A 26,003-nucleotide genomic window follows, 5' to 3' on the forward strand; every position below is an offset into this window, starting at 1 on the left:
GTCCTGAACAGAATAATTACATGTTGAAGGCTGAGCCCAGAATTACAGAATCCCAGAATTACAGAATTAGAATGAACCTCGGAGACCCCTCTACCTAAATCTCCTGAGGAACATACAGGTCAATGGGAGCTATAGAACGAGGAAAGAAAAATCTCTAGGAGAAAGTATGAAGTAATGGCCAGCATGAGGGATCTGGAGTCATCATATTTAATACAGTCTACTTCGCAAGTCACTTAACCACTCTGAACCTCAGTTTTCTCATCTCTTTAATGAGGATAATGCCCATATTGTCTACCTCTACCTTAGGGGTTTATTATGAGACCTAAATTAGATAGTGTAAGCAAATTACTTTTAACAGAACATTCTGGCAGTGACTTTCATTGTATCATGAAGCTGACACTTTTCACCAAGTACTTTTATCTCACTCAGAGCTTCAATTATCTTTATTGAAGTACCTCAATTAACTTTGACTTCTCAGAATAAGAGTGTGCAGTGAGAGAGGTGATCTCTTAGTTAACCAAGGGCTAAGCCACATAGATTAGATCAACAGATAGGGCAAGTCAGAAACATTCCCACCCTATTTTACTCTTTTAAAAATATTACCATGGTAGTGAAACTTCTTCTTTGCATTTCCCAAGGGAAAATTTGTTTCTGGCCAGTCTCTACTTCCCCCAAGGAGATGGGGAGAATCCTATATGGGACATTGGGGGAGAATAAAAAACTATATTAGATTCTTTATTGGGAAGTGTCTAGGACAGGAGGTAGGTGACTGAGTGCATTGATAGCCACTGTCTAGAGACAGGGAGTCTTGGGTTCAAATTTGACCTTGGGCATTTCCTAGCTTTGTGGCCCTGAGCAAGTCACTTAACTCCCATTGCCTAGCCCCTACCATTCTTCTGCCTTGGAACCAATACACAGTATTGATTCTAAGGTAGAAAAGAGTTTAAGGGGGGGGGGGGAAAGGACGTATCCAGGGAGCCCATCTCATCACTAGTATTGATAAATAAAATGAGCTTGTTTATCATTCTTTCTCTGGAATTAAAATATTTGAGATGAAGAAGAAAGTTTTATTACTCTATTCTTGGGTCCCTTTTTAAATTTTTCATCTTTTGTCAAACCTATCTATTTGCTTCAAAATCATAAGGTTAGAAACACCACCTCTATGCTGGTCAGACTACTCTGTTGTATTCGGTTCTGAGTGCCCTGTTTCAGGAAAGACATTGAATAGCTGGATAGTATTCAGAGGAAAACCAGAAATGATGAAGGACCTTGGATCCCTCAACATTGGAGTCTGTTGCAAGAACTAGACCTGGTAAGACTGTTGAATACAGGTTGAGTTAATGATACTTATTTTTTGCTCTTTATTTGAAGGTCTGTTATATGAAAGACTTATAGATTAGACTTGTTTTGCTTAACCCACAAGTCAAGACTAGGAACAAGAGTAAGAAATTAGAAAGGGGAAGATTCTACCCCTAAAATTTCCCTGTATTTATTTTATATATCATTTATATATTTATGTACATGTTGTATCTCCCAGTGGAATGTAAGCTCTTTGAGGAAAGGGATTTTTCATTTTTGTCCTTTTATTCCCACAGTCTAGAATATAGCAGGCATGTGATAAAAGCTTTTTGATTAGTGAAACTAAGGAAAATGAAAAACAAGAAATCTCCTAACAATCAAATCTATCCAAAAAGGGAATTGACTTCCTCAGAAGTTAGCAGATATCCCCTTTACTCAAGGTCTTCAAGCAAAGGCTAAACAAATGTTCATTTTTCAGATATACTGCTGAAAAAAGATTTTAGCTCAAATATGAGTTGAACTAGAAGCCTTACAATTCCAGAATCCTATGATTATATAATCATTTATAGACATGGACAATGAATGAAGGTGTCTATGACTTGTCTCCCTGGACTTTGGAACGGGACAAGATGGGCCACCATTGGCCTTCCCAATATTTCAGATTCATCACTACGGTTCAGAACATAAAGGGGGTGGTAGGGAAGACAGATTAGCATAAGGAAGAAGCACTGGGTTGACAGTGAGAGCATAGTTTTAGAGAAAGGGAGACCCTTAGAGATCTGGCCTAATCCATTCTTTTACACATAAGGGGAAATGATGCCCAGAGATGATACATGACTTACCCAAGACCATAATACAATTGGCAAGTGGCAGACCATATTTGATTGAACCTGGGGCATCTGATCCCCAAACCCAGTGCTCTTCAAAGTGTGCCATTTTGCATCATAAAATTCCATTCATGGGCTTATTCCAAGTATCAGATCATATGAGATACATCAAAGTGTTCCAAAAGTCTATGGTCTTAAGCAAGTTTAAACAAAGTTACATTCCTGAGCTCCTGAGTAAGTATTATCATCTAATGGCCAGTCTCTTCAGGGAGACTGGCTACTGTTCAGTGGACAAATTGACTCCAGAACCTGCTTTTAGAGATCACTAGTAGTTACAAAGGGCTCCTCAGCAAGGAGTGCATTAAGTGCTGCCAAGACTGTTTGAGATGCATATTATTTGGGTTTTTTCCTCTCTGAGCTCAAGACTTGAAAATTGTTCATTAACATGAAGTAGAAAATCCTTGACTTGATATTTCATCCTATTTGACTACAATGGCCTCTTAGGCCAGAAAAACACATTACACAGCCACTTCCTAATTAACAATGGCACATATCTTCTCCACACAATTCCACTTTTGGAAATGTCACTTGATTGCTGAACTACATCAAGTAACCTATTCAGCTTTTTTTCTTCTTTCTATTTTTACTCTTACTATACTAGCTAGATCAGTTGCTCCAAATTAACCCCAGAAAGTTGGGCAAAGGGAGAAAAGGGAGAAAACAGCCAGCTTTAAATCATGAGAATTCCATACAAGGAGAAATGAAGGTGAAAGACATAATAAATATGATAAGGTTGCTTTTGTTTAATTTTCCACAAAGATGATGCTTCATTGATAACACATTCATTCATATTCAACTTTGTTCACTTGCCCCCTGGGCTTCTGATCTTGGAAAGAGATTGGTATAGTGTGTAAATGAAAGGGATGGTGTAAGTTGGGTAGAACAGAGATTGGTTCTACAGTACTAGTCAAAAGATAAGGGTAAAATAAGGATCTTAATAGGAGACTTTCACTTGGAAACAGTCCCATTCAATTGAGTATTTAAATTACCACAAGCCCATAGACCTTGGAAGAGAAACTTAACCAACCTTAAAAAAATAAAAAATAAAAAACAGGTGGTGGGAAAGAGAGGAATTCAAACAGGATTAAATGCCGACCAAATTAGTTTCACGCTATTTCTGCCTACAACTGTTCACTGAAATTAGAAGCCTTATCATGAAGATAAGGATGTAAGTAAGGATGGGATACATTTGTGAATATTTTATGGCCCACAACATTTATAATCCACAAGATTATTTTGAAACAGTCTTCCTTTTTGATCATGTGGATGAAAGGACTTAATTATATAGCTATTTATCTGTATGTATCTGAATACACACATATCCATACATACATACATACATATGTACTTATATACGTGTGTGTGTGTGTGTGTGTGTGTGTGTGTGTATCCTGGGGTCAAGGAAATCCTTTTACCACATTTGTGGAGTAGGCAAAATGTATATCTGGTATTCTTTACACAAAGTCACAACTAGAGTGCAGTAATCAGGATTTTGTTCCCATGGTGCCAATTTTAGAAAATGATGTCTTATAGTCCTTCAACAACATAGAAAAAATCAAGATAAGCATCTAGTAAGCAAAAATAATTCATTTTAAAAGAAAGCCCCTTCTCTACCTTGACCACTTCCCAAACTACACCTCTCCATACTGATTTCACAACAATGACTTCACACTAAAACCCCAAGCTCTCTATTTTTCCCTCCATGGAGAAACACATCTCCTCCACTCCCATATCTCTTTTCAACTAAGGTCTTATCCTCCAATGTGTATGGTATTTTGCCAGTTCTAATTATGGCCCTTCCCTCACATTTCCCTTTCTTCACCTTTTCCCAGTCTGGGACCCTCTAGTCCTATGCTGCCTAAGGGCTTGATAAAGAAGAAAAAGATCTGATAAACTGAGTTATGTGAGTGTATTACCCTCCATCCAGTATTTGCATTTCAAACTCCAAATCAAATTGTCTCTCTCCCAATTTTCCCTCAGTTTCTCTTATCTATGCATTTTACTCTTCATCCTGCTCCAAAGCAATTACTAGGCACCTTGTTTTCTTGTGCTATTCTTGACTTCTTGGAACTTCTTTCCCTCTACCTACTGAGACTGAGTCACTTCCTCATTTATAGCAATTCTAAAATGTTTTTTTCTTCTTTAGTTTTGTCTATCACTCCTAGAAAAGCATTTCCTGGTAAGATAATTAATGGAGACTAGAAATATATCACTCCTATCAGCATGAGAACTCCCTCTCTCCTCCTCTCTCTCTGACTCTGTCTCTGTCTCTGTCTCTGTCTGTCTCTGTCTGTCTCTGTCTCTGTCTCTCTCTCTGTCTCTGTCTCTGTCTCTCTCTCTCTCTCTCTGACTCTGTCTCTCTGTTTCTTTATTTTCCTTCCTCCATTAAACCATCCAAAGTCCTTAAAATAAAATGGATGGTTGACATGCTCAACATCAGAAATGAAAGTGCCTGATCTTATTACTTGTTCTCTTCATTCCCTTTAGAAAGTTGATAAGGATGATTAGGGAGAGATAGCATTTCCTTACTTCAAACCTTCAAACTTCTCACCCTCCGTGAAATTATTGGTGGAAAACAGACTGAAGATGATATGATTTCAAGATCAGAACAATGAAAGCTGCTATTACATGCTAGGCAGCTAAAAAACTACACACAATCCCTTTGACTTCCATCCTAATACCTACATGAAGATCTCAGTGAAGTTGTCTCATGAATATTGAATTTGAGGCTACTTCTCTTTCTGACCCTTTCTTATTAAAGGCTATAAATATATCCCCATTTGATGACTATTCCCAACATGCTTCTCAGTGGTCATATTAAGCTCTTGAGTTTTCACAAACACACGTCATCCTCTTACACCCCACCAAGACCCTTTATCCTTTCCCTCCTATTTCTTCTGAAAGCAACCTTCTGAAAGAAACCTCAGTCATTTCCCCTCTTTTCTCATCCCACAACCAGAGCCAATTAGTTTCTGAGTGCTATTGGTTAACCTTTACAACATTCCTCACATTATTCCCATGCTCACTGACACATGCTGCACCTCCATTCTAGTTTTTCAGATCCTCATCTCTTTACCTAGATCAATCTAATAATCTGGTTCTATGACTCTCTATTCTCTTTCCTTTCCAATACATCTTTGAAGAGTTGCCAAAACAGTCTTTCTAACCTGACTATGTGGTCACTCCCATATTCAAAAGCTTTCAGGGACTCCCTATTAAATTGGGGGATAGTGTAAGAAACCTTATTAGGGACTCCCTAGTCCACAGCTGTCTCTTTATAAGTAACTCATGCCCATAGAGATAAAGTCTTTTGTCCAATAGTAAAAAAAAAAATGGCACTGGATTTGAATTAAGGTCTTTGACTCCATGTGCAGCACTCATTTCACTACCTATAAGATAAGCTATAACTCCTCAGCTTGGAATTTAGGAATCTCATAAAGCAGTCCAAATCTCCTTTTCTGTTCTTATTTCAGACCACTTCCTTTCCCATAGTAGTCATTATTTATATTCTCTAAATCTCCTAATGTTGTCCTGCCCTTCCCTGACCAGGATATATTCTCTCCACACTCTATCACTGCTTCCTCTTTAACTCCTGGGAATCTTGTATTCCTTTAAGATCAAGATCAGGTCCCATCTAGTCCATGAAATCTTTCTTGATTCCCTTAGCTAAAATTGATCCCTCTAGCTCCACATCTCATATCCACTTTATCTGGCTGCTTTTCCTGCCCTCATTAAATTATACTTTATACTGGGCATTGTGTGTGTGTGTGTGTGTGTGTGTGTGTGTGTGTGTGTGTGTGTGCATTCCATTCCTTTAACAGACTTCAAACTCATTGAAGGCAGGGCTAACATGTTGATTCTCAGTGACTAAGTACACAGGGTCTTACTCTTTGTGGATTATTAATGATGATTAAATCGAGAGATGGAATTGATATAAAAATCAAGAAATATATTTCTCCCACTTCCCAATTTTACTTAGAATTGTTTCATTACCGATTTGTCTTTCCTTGTGTCTATGCCTCTTCTCTCAGAGTTTAATGATTGAGAAATCTTTTAATAACAGTTGAGCCAGAACAACAGATTCTATGATATCATCCACAAAGGGTGATAGTTCCCTCACTAACTACTTTAACTCTTTCATTTTCATTTTCTCCTCTTTTAGCTAAAGTTAGCATTTCTAGTGTAATATTAAATAATTATAGTGATAATGGGAATTCCTACTTAATACCTAATTTTATTGGATAGGCTTCTAACAATTCCTGTTACAGATGATACTTGCTGATGGTTTTAGATAGATAGTATTTATCATTTTAATGAGAACTTCATAATTTCTTGGAGGAAACCCATTTATTTCTTGTATAATTCTATTAAGAAGATTTTCATTATATCAAGCCTAATTTTGCCTCTTTACTTCTACCCACTGTTCCAAGGTTTACTCTCTGGAGTCAAACAAAATAAACCTAAATCCCTCTTTTGTATATCTGCCTTTCATATACATCCTTAGACACAACTATCATACTGCCATATCCTACCCCATCTCCAATCATGTCTACTCTTTTCAAGTAAAACTCCCTCAGTTCTTCAGATGACAGTCCCACGGTGAGAACTCAAAGCCCTTCCCCTTCCTGAATGACTTCCTTTTGCTAGTCTCCAGTTTATCACTGTCCTTTCTAAAAGGTGACCTCCTTGGACTAGATACAAGACTCCAGATGTGTTCCAACAAAGGTGGAGCACCTTCCTAACTGGGATATGTCATGTGACAAATCAATTGTATGGTACAAGCAGATGACTATCTCACAGTTTTATCTCTAAAATGATTTTTGTCCTTGGTTAACCACAAAACGTAATCTTATTTTTAAGTACATTCTTGTAAAGAGCATGGGGCTGAGGTGAGGAAGTTAGGTGACACAATGGATTGAGAGCCAAGCATGAGGTTCTGGGTTCAAATATGGCCTTAGATAAAACTTCCTAGCTATGTGACCCTGGGCAGTCATGTAACTCCCTTCGTCTAGCCCTTTTGTGTCTTTGAAGCAACACACAGTATAGATTCTAAGATGGAAGATATGAGAAAAGAAGGAAGAAAGGAAGGAAGGAAGGAAAGAAGGAAGGAAGGAAGGAAGGAAGGAAGGAAGGAAGGAAGGAAGGAAGGAAGGAAGGAAGGAGAGAGAGAGAGAGAGAGAGAGAGAGAGAGAGAGAGAGAGAGAGAGAGAGAGAGAGAGAGAGAGAGAGAAAGAACTGTATTCAGTCAGAAGACCTGAATTCTAGTCCTATCTCTACCACTAACTAGTTATGAGACTTAGGGCAGGTTATTTTCCTTCAGTAATTTTTTTTTCATTTTTAATAGGAGGGCATTAGAGGGAAATATCTCCAATCTAATTCTTAATTATAAAGTCTCATAATTTATAACCTTGAAACTTAGTGTACTGTATGAAAAGTTGTTAAACTTGATGATATCTATGTTATAAAAAATTTTTAAGTAAAAGGTACAACCAATCAGAAAACTTTGTGCAAATCAATCCTGGGCACAACCTTTCAAGGCAGTAATAAAAATTCAACCAAAATATGCCTTTTCCCAATCAATTCAATTCAGTAAGTATTTATTAAATTCCTACTATACAGAAAGTACTGATGATACATAAACCTGAATAATAGTAATAAATAAAAGCTAGCATTTATTTAGCACTTTAAGGTTTACAAAGCACTGTACACATGCCATTTCATTAAATCTTCACAACAATCCCATAAAGTAGGTGTTATTATTACTTCTATTTTACAGATGAGGAAACTGAGACAGGTGACAGTGAAATGACTTGCCCAGAGTCACACAGTTAATAAGTATCTGAAGCAGGTTTTGATCCAGGACTTCCTGAATACAGTTCCAGTGCACTAATCACCACTCTACATAGACGCCTAAAAAGTCCCAGCTTTCAAGAAAGGAGTTTATATTTTAGGATTTGGGGCAAGAAAGTGAATAAGAAGTGGAGAACTACAGGTTACAATATATAAAAAAATAAACACAAGAAATTGAGGAGAGAGAAAGCTCTAACAAGTGGAAGTATTAGAAAGGGTTCCCTGTAGGCAGCAACTAATTACTCCAGTAGCCCATTTGTCTAGGGTTCCTAGATGGGAGAGTAGAAAGAATGCCAGGATTTAAGTCAGGAAGACCTGCATTCAAATCCAGCTCAGAAACTTACTCCCTGTGTGACCATGGGTAAGTTGCTTAATCCTGTTTGCCTCAATTTCCTCATCTATAAAAGAGTCAGAAAAGGAAATGGTAAAACACTCCACTATCCTTGGTAAATAAATTCCAAAAGGTGCTACAAGTTGGCCATTCATGCCTAGAAAAGTGACTATACAACAACAAACAAAACCCTTCTCACCTCTCTCTCCTAGAATCCTATGTTGCCTTCAGTGCTCAGATAGTCACCTCCTACTTCAAATCTTTCTTGACACTATCCCTCCCCACATTGTTAATATTCTCTCTCCTCTGATATTACTTTGTATTTACTTTCTTCCAACTCTTCCCCGCCAATTATAAACCTTTTGAGGACAAAGACTTCTCAAATTCTAGTAATTCAACTGGCTATAATAGGAAAACTATTTACATGACCCTAGGAAAGGAAAAAAAAATTAGGTTTCTAAATTGGATTTCACTGTAGGAAGGACAAAATACAAAATTTTATTGTACTGGTTGGCAAAAAAGGAAATAAAACTCACAAATTAGCTGTTATTTTATTTAAAAATAAGGAAGAACCACTCCACTGTTCTGAAAACGCTAATAAGGATCACAGGTCAGGCATGCTATTTTCAATATTGAGCCAGCATGTACTCTCTACAGATTTAACAATCCTTTACAAGGTAAAGAAGAAAGTCTGAGTTTGCTCCATGATGTTGACAGAATGACATGCCAGTGTTCCTATGAAAGTAGACATCAAGCATTTCCCCTCAATGTTTCAGTCTTCATCTTGGAGTTTCCACTTGCAGAATTTCTACAGATTTAGTTAATTTCTTTTGAGTTCACTTAATGCAAATGTAATTGTGAACTATTAAAACATTATAACGTAGCAATAACTTCACACTTTGTGTCTTTTGGAATAACAGGTGAACTTAATGGATCTCTGAATTTGGGGCCAAAGATTTGCCATGCTGCCCAAGCCTTAAAGTGTGTGAAGGTTAAGATTATCTATCAGAACAACATTAAAGCTTAGAAAAGATAACACTTTGAAGGGGCAGTGTCAATGAGGCTTCAAAGCATTCTGTAAATCTTTAGAGAGAAATCCTAGCAAGGTGCTCTATCTACAAAGAACTTGCCTTTGGAGAACTTTCTAAAGCCTCTGGGTATTTCCTCTTGGCCTTGCATGCCTTCCATGTTTTAAAAACGGTATTAGATTTTGGATTTCTGTTAAAATTCTCTCTTAAAACACCTCAAATTTTCCAGAGGAAAAACACACAGCAATCCAATTTAAATAAACAAGTCCCCACCACAACAATCCCTCACAGTTGGCCATTAACATGACTGCCACACTGACCACACTGACTTAAATCATTTTAAGTTCTTAATTGTGATTAAGTACCTGTTAGAGAAGACTACAGCATACAATACCATACTGATGGCCAAGAAAGTCACAGAGCACATCTTTTTCTACCTCATATTTACACTTACAGACAGTTCTTGTATAAAAAATAAATAAATGAAAGGATTCATATGTATTTCCTATGATATTGAGTTAGTTCTAAAGCCCTAATGCACTCTAACTGCCTACATAGTTCAACATGAGAAGCCCTGACACATCTATTAGCTAGTATCTGCCACTCCATCAAATACATAAAAACGGTACATCTATTTTTGTTTCATCTTTGCCCTGATCCAACAGGTAGCAGGAAATGAATTAAGAATACAGCCTACAATGCTCACTGAACAAAGGGATTTTTAAACTGTAAGTTCTTTTACCAAGTGGAAAAAATTATTCTGGACCATCTATGTCTTTGAACTACCCACTTGGAATTCAAAGAAGGAAGAACAAGGAACAGCAGAACATTTTTTCAATCAATTATTCCATTAATACAGTGTGCTTCTGGAATAGTATTTGGAAGGGACTCTCACAGTTGTAAGGTAAAAAGAGCCAACTCATCTTTCTTACCTGGTTCAGTGCAGTTTTTACCAGGCAGGGGTTCCAGGTTCTCTGGAATCAAGGTATCATTCTTTTGCAGTAATCTCCTCCCACTCCACTTGTCATTTGCCTCTGTATGGTCAAAGATATAATAACCTAAAGAGAGAGAGAGAGAGGCAATAGTCTTATTGTTAGGATTATAAGCCAAATGACTTTAAAGCATGTTGCTTTTAAAAACCATACCCTTGAGTTATGTCAACAGAATTATCTCTATTTGAGAGCTGGAAACTAGAAGACTCAAACAGGCAATTCATTTTCTTCAGGATCGTTCTTATATTAAAGAATTTAATCTATAACCTACTCCAATACCTAGCCAAGACTGTCTCTGCTTTACTGACTTTGAGAGTAAACCCAGTCTACTTTCTCATACATCAAACATAGTTTGACAGAGCAGATATGAAGAAATTCCCAAATATATGCAGTCAAGTACAACTGACAAGTATTGATGTGTATGTAGGAATATGTCATTTAGGGCATAAACAAGAAAAATAAGCTTGGGATATTGTTATAGACTAGATCAATGGTTCTTAGAATGTGGACTGCATTTCCTGGAGGTCCCTAAGATCCATTCAGTGGATCTTTGATGTGAAAATTACATTTATATTAATACTAAGATCTTATTTGACTTTTTGAATACTCTCCCTTTCCAACTTTGTGCATATATGTATATACATACAAAATATGTCTAAGGCTATATTTTTTCATCTGAGACAACTTATCATAACAGATTGAATGCAGAAATAGCTATGAGAATCCATCTGTCTTTTATTAAGGCAGACATTAATGAGATTTGAAAAAAATGTAAAATAATGCCATTAATTTCTTTGGTTTTGGAAAAGTTATTTTTCATAAAAATATATTATCTATGTTAACATGTTATAGGTTTAGTATCATTTTAAGTGAATTCATATTTGTAAAATTTTTCAGTTTTTAATTCATAATATGGTAAATATTAATAGATATAACCCACTTATGTAAAGATCATTGGGGTTCAAAAGTGTAAAGAGATGCTGAGACCAAAATGTTTGGGTCTTGCTAGACTTGATCAAAGGGTAGAAGCTCTCCTTCATATGTTGTTTTAGACCCATGTTGTCACCATAATAAAGAAGAAGAATGTCAACTGAAGACTAGAAGGAATATATCAATTCCAATTGCTATTATTTTGATTAGATCAAATTAAGCCGTGATATTTATTTGAATGAAAGATGGTATGTCCTTAAAGCCTCAAAGTCAAAAAGATCTTGGTTCTATATGTTCTAAGATATTTATAGCAGCTCTCGTTGTGGAGGCCAAAAAAAAATGGGGGGTACCCATCAATTGGGGAATGACCAAACAAACTGTGGCATATGACCATGATGAAATACTAATCTGGCATAAGAAGTTACAGGCAGTTAATTTTTTTTAAAGCATGGGAAGACCTACATGAAATTATGAAAAGTAAAATTAGCAGAACCAAGAGAACATTATATGTAGCAATGGAAATATTGTTTGAAATATGACAACTATATTTCTACCTCCAGAAAAAGAATTGACAAACAGAAATAATCAAGACATAGTTTTACACATGTATATATCTTTCTGCAATGAAGCCTTCTCTAGTATAGTGAGGGAGGGAAGGAGGGAGATACCTGGGAATTTTAACACAACAAACTAATTAATTAATTTTTTGAAAAGGAAAACCTAGGTTCAAGTCTGACACATACTGGCTATGATCGTGGGCAAGTCTTTTAACCTCTCAGTGACCCAAGCAACTCTCTAAGGCAATAAGTGACTATATAAGATGAGTATTCCAATGATTATGACCAAGAAGGTCTTGAACTTTGAAGGAAGTTCAGCGATAGGAGCTCCATAGAGCAATGGAAGCATTAATCCTGTCTCTAATGCCTCCCTCACCATGCTTGTAAAAAAAAACCTTTAAACATACTACTTTATAAGGTAAATGGTTGACTTGTCACTATGAATATTAAATTATTGAACCCTTTTTGGTATGCTTATATATTCATATAGAATTTACCAAACATTTTATTAATTTACCAAGCACTTCCCTTACAACAACCCTATAGAGTACTTAGTATAGGTGATGTTATTCCCATCTTTTCAATAAGGAAATTGAGGCTTGGGTTACTGAGTTGATCCAACAGAGGTCAGAATTGGGATTCCAACCTCATTCTCTTAACTCCACATCATGCCTCTCTCCACCCCCTTCACTAAATTAATAATTATAATAATGATAATAATAATCCACCAAACCTTCAAATGAAGGGAATAGCATGCAGCAGATTTTCCTAGGGATGGGTAATAAATTAAGTCAATTTAGAGCAAGAATTAAGAATGTCAGGAACTAAGTATTTTATTTTATTTTTAAGAAAAGGAAATGAAAAATTAAGCAGTGTGGTATAATGAGAAAAGCCCTGGATTTGTGTCATAAAGCCTGAGTTCAAGTGCCAGCAACTTAGAAATACCTCCTTTCTCATCATCAACTCCAATATTTCCTGGCTTCTTTCAAGTCTCTGCTAAAATCTCACCTCCTGCAAGGTGTCTTTCTTTTTCACTTTAATGCTAATACCTTCCTTCAGTGGGTTATCTCCAACTGATCTTATATATAACTTATTTGTACATAGTTATTTGCAAGTTGTCTCTTCCACTAGGATGTGAGTTCCTTGTCAAAAGGGACTGTCTTTTACCTTTCTTTATATCCCCAGAGCTCAGCACAGTACCTGATCCATGGTAGGTGTTTAATAAACGCATGTTGACTGACTCATTGGCTGAACCGAAACAAGTCACACTTCACTAGATTTGTTTTTCCCTTTGCAACTGAATACCAGGTGCCCTGCCTATCTCCCAGGATTAAATGAGGTGATAAACATGAAAGTGTCTTGCCAACTATATAGATCAATATGAAAACTATAAGGGATTGTTATGACTGTTATTGGCAGATGACTAAAAAGTAAAGAGACCACATTGTAGTTCTGGATGCAAAGCCAGGGACCTCAGAAGATAGGACCAAACTATATCAAATGAATTTAGATGAAGCAACTAAGTGGAAAAGCAGATAGAGCCAGACCTGAAGTCAGGACGACTCATCTTACCATGTTTAAATTTGACCTCAGACACTTATTAGTTAGCTATGTGACCCTGGGCAAGTCATTTGACCTGTTTACCTGAACTTTCTCATTTGTAAAATGAGCTGGAAAAGGAACTAGCAAATTATTCCATTATCTTTGCCAAGAAAACCCCAAATGAGGTCAAGAAAACTTGGATACATCAGAAAATGACTGAACAATAAGAAATGTGCAAGACACTGTGCTAAGGTCTGGAGTTACAAATATACATTTAAAAACAGAAGACTGCCTTCAAGAAGCTTATATTCTAATAGAGAGAGAAAAGAGAGATGAAAATGATGGTGGGAACTGGTACACTCATATCAACTGAGTAAACCTAACTGAGGCCAAAATTGGTCATCTAAACTCAGTCTCCTGACTCTTTACCAGGGCCCTCTCCAATACAGGACAAACAAAAAAAGAGGCAAACCCCAGTCTGAGATGGAGGGAATGTTATATAGCAGATTTTAAACCATGGTGGAAATGTAATCTAGAGAGTTTGGAGCTGAACTAGGTTAGGAGTAAAGATGGATATAAAGAAAACAGATCAGGAGAGAGAACGTGAGAGAAAAAGGAAGGGGAAAGGAAGGGAGATACCCACCCCGATGCAAATTAAAATTCTTTGGTAGTTTAGCAATGGATCCTTGAGTCTATATAGGAGAAGAAAAGTAATCCAAACCACAAAGAAATACAATTATTATACCAAGAAGCTCCTCTCTAAAGTAAAAAACAGTCAGGGATATGACAGTATTAAATTTGGGATCATTTCACAGGTAAGTACAGAATAAAAACCACTAAAAGCACTTCTATTTGGCTTCAGAATTTAAATCTCTTTTTGTTATGTACTACTTGATAGACAAGAGTGACATCCTACTTTTTGTTTAAGAATTGTTTTTCTCTTCCACCTCACCTCAGTTCTTGATCTAGGTACCTTGTACTCATTAGCACCACGAGGGCAGTGGTCTTACATAATTGTATTTAGCAAAACCCAAACAAACTATCCCCCTCATCTTCACAGAGCAAATAGATGCAATTATCATTTTGAAATCCTGCCGATAGCTTTTCACCCTCTCTCCCTCAGTGGTTGGGTCAGACAATGACCAAGAAATACTGGCTTTCAGGCATTAGGCTCCACCTGGGATAAAGTTGGTAAAGTAGAAGCACTGAACATCTTTGCAAAATTCCCTTACGGCTTAAAGTCCACCCACTGACCAGAAGAATTTGAGGCTTTTAGTGGATTTCTTCCCTGTCTCTTGCCTTTCATTAGTGACCAGAGGATCAGCCAGCCCTGTCCCATTAGCAGCAGAGAGCTGTCAATTCTTTGGACCCTGTCATCTTTAATAGGCTTCCATTTGGAAGCTGGTGCCAAGGTACCTGTTTCTCAGACAAAAGAGATAGGGCTGCACATGAAAGTGTTATATCAGCAAAGGAGATGGCATCGAAGGGATTAGCATAGGCATTTGAGATCTCAGGTGCTCATCTGGGACAGTCAATTACTTTATCCATAGCTGGTAGTAACTCACCTTCCTCATAATATCCACCTCAAGTTAATTAAATGGGAAAAATAAAACAAAGGCAAAAATGTATGCATTGAATATATTTTGGGGGTCAGAAGGGAAGACAGCAAGACCTGTGATTTCATTAATAAAGGTATCTTCAAGGGTAAAAACTCTCCATTGGTACACATGAGTATATTTAATTCATAATCTGAGAGTGATAACTTAGCCACTTTCACCTAGCAAGTATATATCAGAAATTGAAATAAGGTTTTCCTGATTTTAAAGGTGGCCCTTTATAGTCTAGCCATGCCTGTTAACTGTATTAAGTGCTTAATTAAATGTTTGTGCCACCATGTCAATCAACCAGAGATCCAGACTTGTACTTGGTGCTAATGTATACTATAGTATGATGTATATACTATATACTATAGTCTAAATAAAGTTACTATATACATAAATATATATAAATATATCATATTCCTATACAGGATATACACAAATATGCATTTCTATAGTAAATACCATAATTATTTTTATCAAGGTATTTTCTACAATCAGCATTCAATAGACAGGGCTTATGATAATAGATTTGTAGATTTTCAGGACTGAAATAATCTTAGATATCAAATCACATCATTTTACTGATGAAGAGATTGAATACTAAGGATATCAAAGAACTTGCCCATGGTCAAACAGTTAATTAATAGCACAGCCCAATCTAGAATACAATCTTATTCCCATTCTTTTCCCCAGATTGCCAAGTCACAGTATCTCAATGAAGTAAATCTTTATAAAGGGACTGACAGTGCTCATTCAATGTCTTAAAAACCACTAACATGTTTGTTCTTCTCTGGCATATCTCTTAAAGTTCCACTTTATGAGGAAACTGGATAGAACGACTAAAAAGAAACATGGGACCTAGGCATCTTCTCCAACTTCTCTGACATATTTTAAGTTATAGTTCCCTGTAAGAAAGTCAGCAAGACCACCTATGGCATCCAAGTATTCTTACCTATTTTATTGTGCACATCCCTCACCAAGTCACTATATATAATACAGAGCTCTCCAAGAACAGGCCAAAGCAATTAAGTAATTACACTATGAGCTCTGGCTCTTGAAAGGGTCAAGGACTGGAGAGTAGGGTGAGACTTTTAAACATAGTCTCAGAAAGATTTCTCCAAATTGTTGAACTCTTTCCCTCATCCATCTTTTCACTTGTATAAAATTCACACACACACACACACACACACACACACACACACACACACACACACACACACACACACACACACCAGACATAGACTTCTCTAATTTTACCAGGTTCAACTAACAGTAATAATATTCTAAGAAGAAATATGAGGAAATGGACTTAAGGAATGAGGCTTTATTTCAAGTTTCTCAAAAACAAGAGGCACTTCTATCATTTTAGTTCCTTTTTTAACCCTACCTTCCCCAATTAGAGTGACCCACATAAAGAATTGTCAAATGAATTGGTGAATGAAATAATAAATGTGCTAACAAAGCTCACTTGTGTCCACTCCTTTGAAGGGAAAATCAGCAGTTATGCCAGAAATGCCAACTTTACCTGAAGTCACATGAGTAGGCAGATAGAACAGATCTTGCAGAGATGTGTGTAATTTAATAAAAGCATCATCATTCATAAAAAGCTAAAGGTAGTCTGTTTCCATAATCAAAAGCCCTCTAAAACATTCATTTAGTATTTGTAAATGGTTAACTAAATTATCAAAAGCCATTCATCTCATAGATATCAAAGATGGCCCATGACACAAGCATGTTAATCATTATATGCATAGTACTAAATAGCAAAAATTTCAATTAGTCCTAAATTACCAAAATGTAACAACATCCAATTGTGAAATGACTAGAGTAATTCATCATCTCCCAATGAGGGTGCAATTGGAGGAATATGCCCTGTCTTGTCCAAAATGGATTATACCAATAGGAGTAATGAGGCTATCTCTAATAATAGCTAGCTCCAAGATGTGAATTAATAAGCAGTTTAATGCTATGTTACATACTAAGGAAACTAAGAATCATCTTTGGGGTTGAGGGAAGAGAGTTAAAGAGAATTAGAGGGTATGCCTATAAATATATATATATATATATATATATTCCCTCTCTTTTATATATATATAAAAGAGAGAGAACTAGATCAACAACATGACATTGTACTAATTATGCCCAATGAACAAATTGCCTGTTTGGTTGTTTGACAAAGTCAGTAAACAAATAGAGCTCCTAAGTTCCAATGATTCACTAACTAGAAACATCACAAGGACTCTTCTAAAGGGCATAAATAGGTGAGTCCCTTCTAATTCTCTAATTCCCTGAATCTGGTAGAACACACAAAGCCAATGTTGACCTTCAGATGCAAAAAAGCAAGTCCAATTATTATGTAAGAGTCTTGGACCACACTTCACTGATTAAAATACTTAGTAAAGGGAGATCAAGAAAGCAGAGCCCCTGGACACCTCTAACAAGCAATAAATTTGTTTCTCAAAGTTTAAAATATTTTCAGCTGATGCTATAATACTTGAAGATCAGACAATCCTAAAATAACAACAATCCCTTATGGTTACATATCTCCTTTATTTACTCAAAGTAGGCTCATATCGCATTTCATTTGTTCTCATGAGAGGACAGGCAGAGACAATTAGGGTTGGAGCCATTTTACAAGCAAAAAAAGTGACTGAGAAATAAAGAAGAAATGACATTTATATACATGTTTTACCATTTTTTTTATCACTTTTACAAAGTGTTTTACATAGCGAATATTTTTTATTCTTATAGCAAGCAAGGAAAATGAGGCAGTGATTTTATGAATGAGTTACTGGGCTCAGAGAGTGTTGGAACCTAGGCTTCCATCACCAAATCCAGTGGGCTTTCCACTGGGATTACTCAAGGTTACAGCCTGCTAGAGCACATATACAGCCATGAGATTCATGAGGGGGAAAGGAACAAGTATTTATGAATGTACTAGTATGTACCAGGAGGAAGGCTAAGCACTTCGCAAATACTATCTCATCTGATCCTTACAATCACCCTGTGAAGTAGGTAATATTATGATCAGTCAATTATAAAAATCCTTACTTTCTGGCTTAGTAGCAATTCTAAGATAGAAGAGGGGCAAGGGCTAGGCAATCAGGGTTAAGTGACTTATTCAGGGCCACACAACTAAGAAGTATCTGAAGCTAGACTTGAATTCAGCTCCTCCCAAATCCAGACCAGATGCTCTATTCACTATGCTACTAGCTAGCTGTTATAATTACAGTTAAAGAAACTAAGACATCGAGCGGTTACATGACTTGCATAGGATCATATATGAGTGTGAGATCTTATTTGAACTCATTCTTTCTGATTCAAGGGCAAGGTTTCTATCCATTAGCACATCCTCCCTGAAGGATTTAATACAGATTTAATACACTGCAAAACGGTGCAGTCATGGACAAAAGCAAATGTGGATGATAAAGCAAAAATGAAGGGACATCATCTCATTTCTGTTTTTTCTAAAAAATATTTCTACAAAGCCTCATAGAAAAGGCACTGAGCTATCCAAATCCTTTTCTTATGAAAGAGAAATGGCTAAATGCAATATTCATTTATTATATACCTTCTTCTATATGTTGGGCACTGCTCTAAACATTGGGAATATAAAAAGGCAAAAACAAAAGAAAAAACAAAAACCAGTCCTTGTTTTCAAGGAGCATTAACATCAGCTCATACTGGTCAAAAATCTACCTTGTGTACATTGCACAGGAAATTGTTGTTCAGTCGTGTCTGACTCTTCATAACCCCGGGGACCATAGCATGTCTGCCCTTCTATCCTCCACTATCTTCTAAAGTCTGTACAAGCTCATGATCATTGCTTCCATGAAATTAATGGTATTTTTTTTTGGCAGATACTGGAGGGGTATGCCATTTCCTTCTCCAGTTGATCATCTTTTGTCAGAACTCTCCACTATGACCTGCCCATTTGGGGTAACCTTGCACCATATAGTCTAGAGCTTCATTGAATTATGTACAGCCATCCACCATGCCAAGGCAGTGATCCAGGAGGGGACACAGTCTGTAGAGTACTGTTAATCAATCAACATTTCTTTAGTATCTATTATATACCAAGCACTGTGTTAATTGCTGGAGATACAAAAGGAATTTATAATGATTAGAATTGCCTTTCTAAATCTTGACTCAGAATCAGAAAAACACATGTTCAAATTCCACCTCAGATACTCATTAGATGTATGATCAAGTCATTTAATTCCTCTGTGCCTCAGTTTCCCCTATATGAAATGAGAGCTTGAATCCAATGGTTTCTAAGGTCCTTTCTAGCTCTAAATGTATGATTCTATGGCCACCTCTACAGGGCAAAATAGTGTCAGTCAGTAGTTACTTCTCTTGCTGGAGAGAGTGGTTACAGGGTCATAGAGAGAATAGATCAAGTCAAGTGAACAAACATTCATTATGAGCCTATTATATACCAGGCACAGTGCTAAGCCCTTGGGATACAAGGAAGATGAAAGACAGTACCTGTTCCAAAGGGGCTCCCAGTGTGATAGGGGAGAAAACAAGCAACCCACTACATGCAAACAAGATATAAACAAAAGTAAATTGGAAATAACCTCCTGTGGAAGGCACTAAGAATAAGGAAGTTCAGAAAAATCTTCTCAAAGGAGGTGGGATTTTAGCTGGGACTTGAAGAACAGGGAGGTCAGGATATGGAGATAAGAAAGGAGAAAACTCCAGGTTTGTGGCACAGCCAATGAAAATTCTCTGAGTCAGGAATTGAAGTGTTTGAGTTACAGCAAAGAGCTCAGGGATAAGGGGCCCTTTTGCTTGGAATTCTTTGCAGTTCTTGCAGACAGTTCTTAAGAATAGTTCCCTATTCTCACCCTTCCAGTTCCCTGTAAATTTGCAGCTATTTAGAAGGTCCTATTACATGAAGCTCCACTTTAGCAATGTCAACAAAAACATTTGGCCCCGATCCATGACATTCTTGGCTTGGGCATCTTCAAGCCCTGGAAATTGCATGTTGGCCTAATTAGCTCAGGGGAGGGTGGGAGAATAGAAAAATGGAAAAGAACGGGAGGTAACAAGGGGGTACATGCTCACATGTCAGAGGCATATGCAACCTATATGATTTCAGACTTGGAGAGGAAGAAAAAGAAAGTCCTGTTCAGAGCAAGCAGAGTATCTATTATAAGCAAAATGAAGGCACATTTCTCAACTAAGAGGCTCAGGCCACATGTAATAAAAAAAAAAAGTATAAACGGTGCCAAGTTTCCATTACAAAGCTGTTCCTTGCCTTTCTCTCCAACAGGATGCCATCAAATAATGCAATGATTCTGCAAATAGGGTTTTGATAGCCAAAAGGCTTGCTGGACCTCTGTATCCCTCTGAGATCCCTGCCTGGGGCTCCTAGGTCCAACCTGGCAGGAGTCTGAAGAGACAACCTGGCACAGGGAGACAAAAATAGGTCCTGATAAGAATAATTGTATTTTCCGTATGTGTAACACCTGTCTCCAAAGAACTCTGAATCCATGGAAATACTGAACTGGGTCCGAGGATAAAGAATGAGGAAGAGTAGCTACTCACTTCAGCAAAGTGCATTAACCCTTTCAATCCCTCTCAATCCAACAGATATGTATCAACACTCCCACCCCCAAGAACTATATATTCTCCTGAGAATAACCTGCTCATTTAAAAGGGTCCAGAATGATAAAATGCCACTTAATCATTAGGACTGCCAGTCTGATACATCCCTCACAAATCTGAGAGAAGGAAATCAACTGTTGTGTCTTGTATCTTTTGCATGAAAGAAAACGGAGGCTTAGGAGACCATTTGATTTTTGCATGAGGTGCCAAGAGATCCAGTGGCAGCATTAGAAATAGAACTAAAAAAATCAAACTCATAATTCACTGATCCAGTAGAGTTCCCAATAGACATCCTCATCAAACATATCCAAAAAGGAACTCATTTTATTTCCCCCTAAATCCTCCCCACTTCCTACCTTCCCTATTATTGTAGAAGGCAACTTCATCCTTCTAGTCCCCCAGACTCACAACACTGGAGTCACTTTCAACTCTTTGATATATCTCAGTTGTTGCTGAGGCTGTTGATTTCCCCTCATATACACCTCCTTCTCTCCTCTAACTCTGCCATCACCACCCCCTCCACGACTGTGATAGAAAACTTGGGTCTTGTGGCGCATCTGAGTGGCTCAGTGGATTGAGAGTCAGAGCTAGAGAGGAAGTCTTGGGTTCAAATGTGACTTTAGATACTTTCTAGCTGTGAGATCCTGGCCAAGACATTTAACCTCCATTCCCTAGTCCTTACTGCTGCTCTTCTGCCTTAAAACCAATATATAATATTGATTCTAAGACAGAAGGTAAGGGTCTTTTTTAAAGTACTTTGCAGTTTCACAAAAGATATTTATCCTGCAATCATCCTCCTTTGCCACAATGGACCCAGCTCACTGTTCATGTCTATTATCTGTCCTTGATAAATATAATATTGGACAAACTTTATGGAGTATCCATCTAAATGTAAGTTAAAATCTGGGCAAGAGAAATTCTTCATTCACTTGGCCTTTTTTGTGTGGAGGGACAGACAAAGTTCCTATATGCAACTAAAAATGTCTTCCACGAATGTCTATAATGTTTTGGGGCTTGGTAGAAGCAATAATCACAATCTCAAGTATTTATTCATCCACAGAAAGTCCCCTCTCAAGGTAGACTCTTAGATCACCACCTCAGTGGCAAGTCAGTTAACCAGCATTTTTAAATGTTTACTATGAATGAGGCAGGACAGGTAGGTAGTACAGTAGAGTGTCAGATCTAGTCAGGAAAACCTGAGTTCAAATCCGGTTTTAGTCATTTACTAATGGTGTGATCCTGAGCAAGAAACTTAACTCTGTTTGCCTCAGTTTGATCATCTATAAAATGAGCCAAAGAAGGAAATGTCAAGGCACTTCAGTATTTGTGCCAAGAAAATATCAAATAGGGTCATAAAAAGTCAGTCACAACTGAAACAACTAAACAACAACCACATTCTCTAGATAGCATACTCAGCAATGAAGATATAACAAAAGACAAAATATATCCCTGTTTTATGAATTGTCTAGTGTTTATTACCAAATGGTAATTGAACAGGAGTATTTCAGTTGGTTTATCTTCCAATCAGTCTTGAATAATCTTGATAATCTGCATGTGTGGGAATAAAATAGACTGTAATGCAACGTTTTATTTAACAAGTCTATTTGGCATTGTTTGGGGTGTGTTTTTTGTTTTGTTTTGTTGGTAATCAATAAACAATGAATGCTGTAGGATTTTATATTTTCTATATCTATCATCTATGAGATGGTAAGGATGTGATGTGATCTATTGTTGAATATCATTTGTGAAAGCTAAATTGTTCCTTACTGATGTATTACTTTTATATTTTTTAACTTTTTGCTACTACTCATTCAAATTTAGGTAGAGCTTTACTGGTGGACAATGAATGAGTGAATGAATGAAAAAGCACTCATTAAGCACTTACTATCTATAAAGTACAGAGTTAAGTGCTAGGGTTATAAATAGTGAAGCAGGATAAACTCTTCTGTCCAGGAGCTCACATAATCTCTAATAAAGAGAGACAAAGTATATGTGAAATTTCAGCAGCAAGTCATGTGGAAAAGACCCATAGTCCTAAAGGGACAGTAGTAATAAGGCACATAGTAATGAGTCTTCTTTAAAGTCAATCAGTCAATACATATTTACTAAGTACTTTCTATGTGCCTAGTATTGGGAATATGAATGAAGTAAAAAAAAAAAAAAACATTGCTTGTCCTCAAGGAGCTCACATTCTAATGGAGGAGATAACACATAAATAACTAGCTATATGCAAGATAAGGGTAGCTAGGTAATGCAATGAATAAGTCACCGAACCCTATTTAGCTCAGTTTCCTCATCTGCAAAATGAGTTGGAAAAGGAAATGGGAAAATATTTCAGTATCTTCTCCAAGAAAATCCCAAATGGGGTAATGAAGACATGACTGAACAACAATGAAATTTATAAGATGAATTTTTTAACTGATAAAACCATATCCATTTCTAATGTTGAACCATCCATCATGCCCATGACTGATAGGAAAAAAAAAAAAACCTTTCTTTTCCTGTTATTTAGTAGCTTTGGTGGCTGAGAATGTATGTGCTGAACTGTTTACACAAACAGGGGTCAAATCTCATTTCCCCAAGATTGATTCCATTAGAGAATGGTATGGGCTAGAAACAGGGGTGTAAAATGTAGGGGCATTACTACTCCTAGACTATTAGATCTGGGATATCTCCACATAAGTCTGAGGTGGTGCAAGAGGTGACTGATGGTGGTGTTTTGACTTACTTGACACTTACAAACTGTTGTGTTTCCCTTAAAATATTTTCTATATAACAACTCTGTGAGGGAAGTAGTACAAGTGTTATTATCCTCATTTTTAGAGATGAAGAAACTTGAGGACAAGCAATGAGGACAAGCAATCAAGTGGATTGCCCATAATAACACAGCTAGTTTACATTGGAACCAGGATTAGACTTCAGGTTCCCTGAGCCCATAACCAACTCTCTCCTTTCTACATATCTTAAGATTACTTTATAAGGCATCCTCAGAGGATAGTCCTCTTAAGTACATAAAAAGAAGTACTCTTGCACCCCAAAAGAAGTGAAAAATGATTTTCTTTCCTTAACTACTTTAGAAGATGAATTTATGGTCCCCTGTAGAGAAAGAAGGAAGGAAATGGATCCATTCATTAGATATTTCAGCTGAAATTTAAGCTGACTTCTTCATTGTTTTTCATTCTTTTGAAATTAAAGCCAAAGATTCAGAAGTTGAGGTTTGAGCCCCAATAAATAGATCTCTTCCAGCCAATTGGGAGAGAAGGAGCCAACATCTAAATGGAGCATTGCTGGTTCTCCTCAATTGCTTTAAAACATAAAAAGAGAAAGCAAAGGAAACAAAGATTGGGATGAGGTCCAGGGGAGGGGGTATTCATCAATGCCTTGCCTTGAATTGGAAGACAAGCTCAGAGTCGAAAGGATCAAGCAACATCATTTCCAAATTTTGCTCTTTTCCATTTTGTTTTCAAACCATCTCAAATGGGTGAGGGGAATTTGGATTGAAGAACTGCATGGCCAGAGTTGGATTCTTTTTTTTTTCCTTCCAGACTTTAATTCATTCCAATTCTGCTATGGCAATTACAGGCATCAGCCTTCACGCTTAATTAAGAAACGTTCTCCCATTATCAGAGTACTGAATCTCAACTCCAAGCTGAACCTATTTTCAAGTTGAGGTTTTGCTTCTTGTCAGCCATAGCCTTTTCTCTTGTGCAAAAGAGAACTAGGGGAGGAAAAACCCTCTACTGCCACTTCCCAGTTTTAGAGTTGATATTCTTTATGTGGGTCATGTCCTGTACCTGCCTGAGGCCTTCTCTGAACAAGACAGAACAAAATAAAAAGTAACTGGAAAATGATTCTGGAGGGTTTTGGAGGAAACTCCACAAGGAAACTGACTCATTTGAGAAAAAAATTTCTTCAGCCAACAGGTTTCTCAGCCTGTTGGGAGTTTGACAACATGAGGTGGGGAAAGACACAAGATTAATAGGAAAATGGAACATTTTTGTGCATTTCATCAAGGTCAGAGATCACTAAGAGGCTCTGACACATATTCCTTGCAGCATCGAACCCAATGAAAGTATTGATTAAAAGTTCATTACTAACAAAAAGGAAATGTGTCCCTTTCCTACCCCAAAGCCTAGTTGTGCTTCCAGTCCCTGATTCACATCTATAATGGGACATATAAGTGGCTTTGAGAAAACTCTCTATCTTTCTCCATCCAACTCCTTTCAATCTCTCCTACAAATCTTGATCAACAAAAAAGAAACCAGAAAACACCTAAACAAACTAATCTATAATGTTGAGCTAATGAAAGAAGATTGATAGACTCTTCAAGATTATTTTTCCTCTTCTATTCTCCTCTCTTTACCCAAGGAAAATGTACTTGTCAACAGCAGTCTTCTGCAGATGATGACTCAACCTCGGCCAATCCCTAGCCTGGATCAGCATTTCATGAGCCATCCTGACTTCACTTCTGGCTCCACAGACCCTCTGGACTTCGCTTCTTCACCAGCTGCCTTGTCCTTTCAAGGGGACTCTCCTCCTACTCATCTTTCCAGCTTCTTCTGATGCACCATCTTACCCAGTTGGAATGTAAAGTCTTTAAAGGCAGGACTTATCATGTTTGCTTGTATTTGTGTCAGAAGATTTTACCACGGTTCCTGGCAAATAGTAAATAGGTAACAGATATTTTAGCTCTCTATCCATCCTAAAGAAATGATTCTTGTGGTGGGTGAGAATAACTCAGGATAGATTTTTTCAAAGACCACCAAAGCCATCTAGCAGCACAAATTAGGGGTAGATGCAAGCTTAGAGTTGCCTTACAACTACCCCATATCATGAGAAGTCAGGGATTTCATCTCTTATAAGTATAAAGTCATCCTTAGTGTTAGATTGATCTTTTATGAAGTATTTCCTTCCAAACCAATCAGGAGAGAAGGAGCCAATAAATAATAATAATAATAATACAGTGTTTTAAGGCTTATAAATAATTGCATTCCATATATTATCTCACTTGATTCTCAAAACAATCTTGTGAGATAGATGCTCCTTTTATCCCTATTTCAGAGCTATGGAAACCAAAGTTAAGGGACTGATCCAGGATCACACAGCTATGTGTATGTGAGGTAAGATTAAATCAGGTCTTCCTGATTCCATGCCCAATATTCCATCTACCATGCCACCTAGCTGCCTCATGAAAACATGTACCAGTTTTGCTCATTTGCCTTAAATAAAGCACATACATTTTTTAAAGTGTGATAGGAAAGAATTGCACCCAGAGTCTGAACTAGATGATCAGCTCTCCAAGCAGGGAAAATGTCTTTACTGAACCTGACCTGCTCCCCTATAATTCTTTGGGCAACATATAGGTCAATTCTG

At 37.1% G+C, this 26,003-nt stretch overlaps 1 protein-coding gene across 2 annotated transcripts in view; it reads right to left on the reverse strand.

The window, feature by feature from the left end:
* The window catches only part of SLC24A3 (solute carrier family 24 member 3), a 762,044-nt gene that overhangs the window by 651,786 nt on the left and 84,255 nt on the right, over nt 1-26,003 (reverse strand). For both annotated transcript variants that reach the window (XM_007476642.3, XM_016427591.2), the window contains exon 2: nt 10,328-10,453. In XM_007476642.3, the coding sequence (XP_007476704.1) occupies nt 10,328-10,453 (126 nt within the window). The remainder of the gene's footprint in view (nt 1-10,327; nt 10,454-26,003) is intronic.

This window comes from Monodelphis domestica, chromosome 1 (genome assembly GCF_027887165.1).
Source record: "Monodelphis domestica isolate mMonDom1 chromosome 1, mMonDom1.pri, whole genome shotgun sequence".
In the NCBI taxonomy this organism is placed as follows: Eukaryota; Metazoa; Chordata; class Mammalia; order Didelphimorphia; family Didelphidae; genus Monodelphis; species Monodelphis domestica.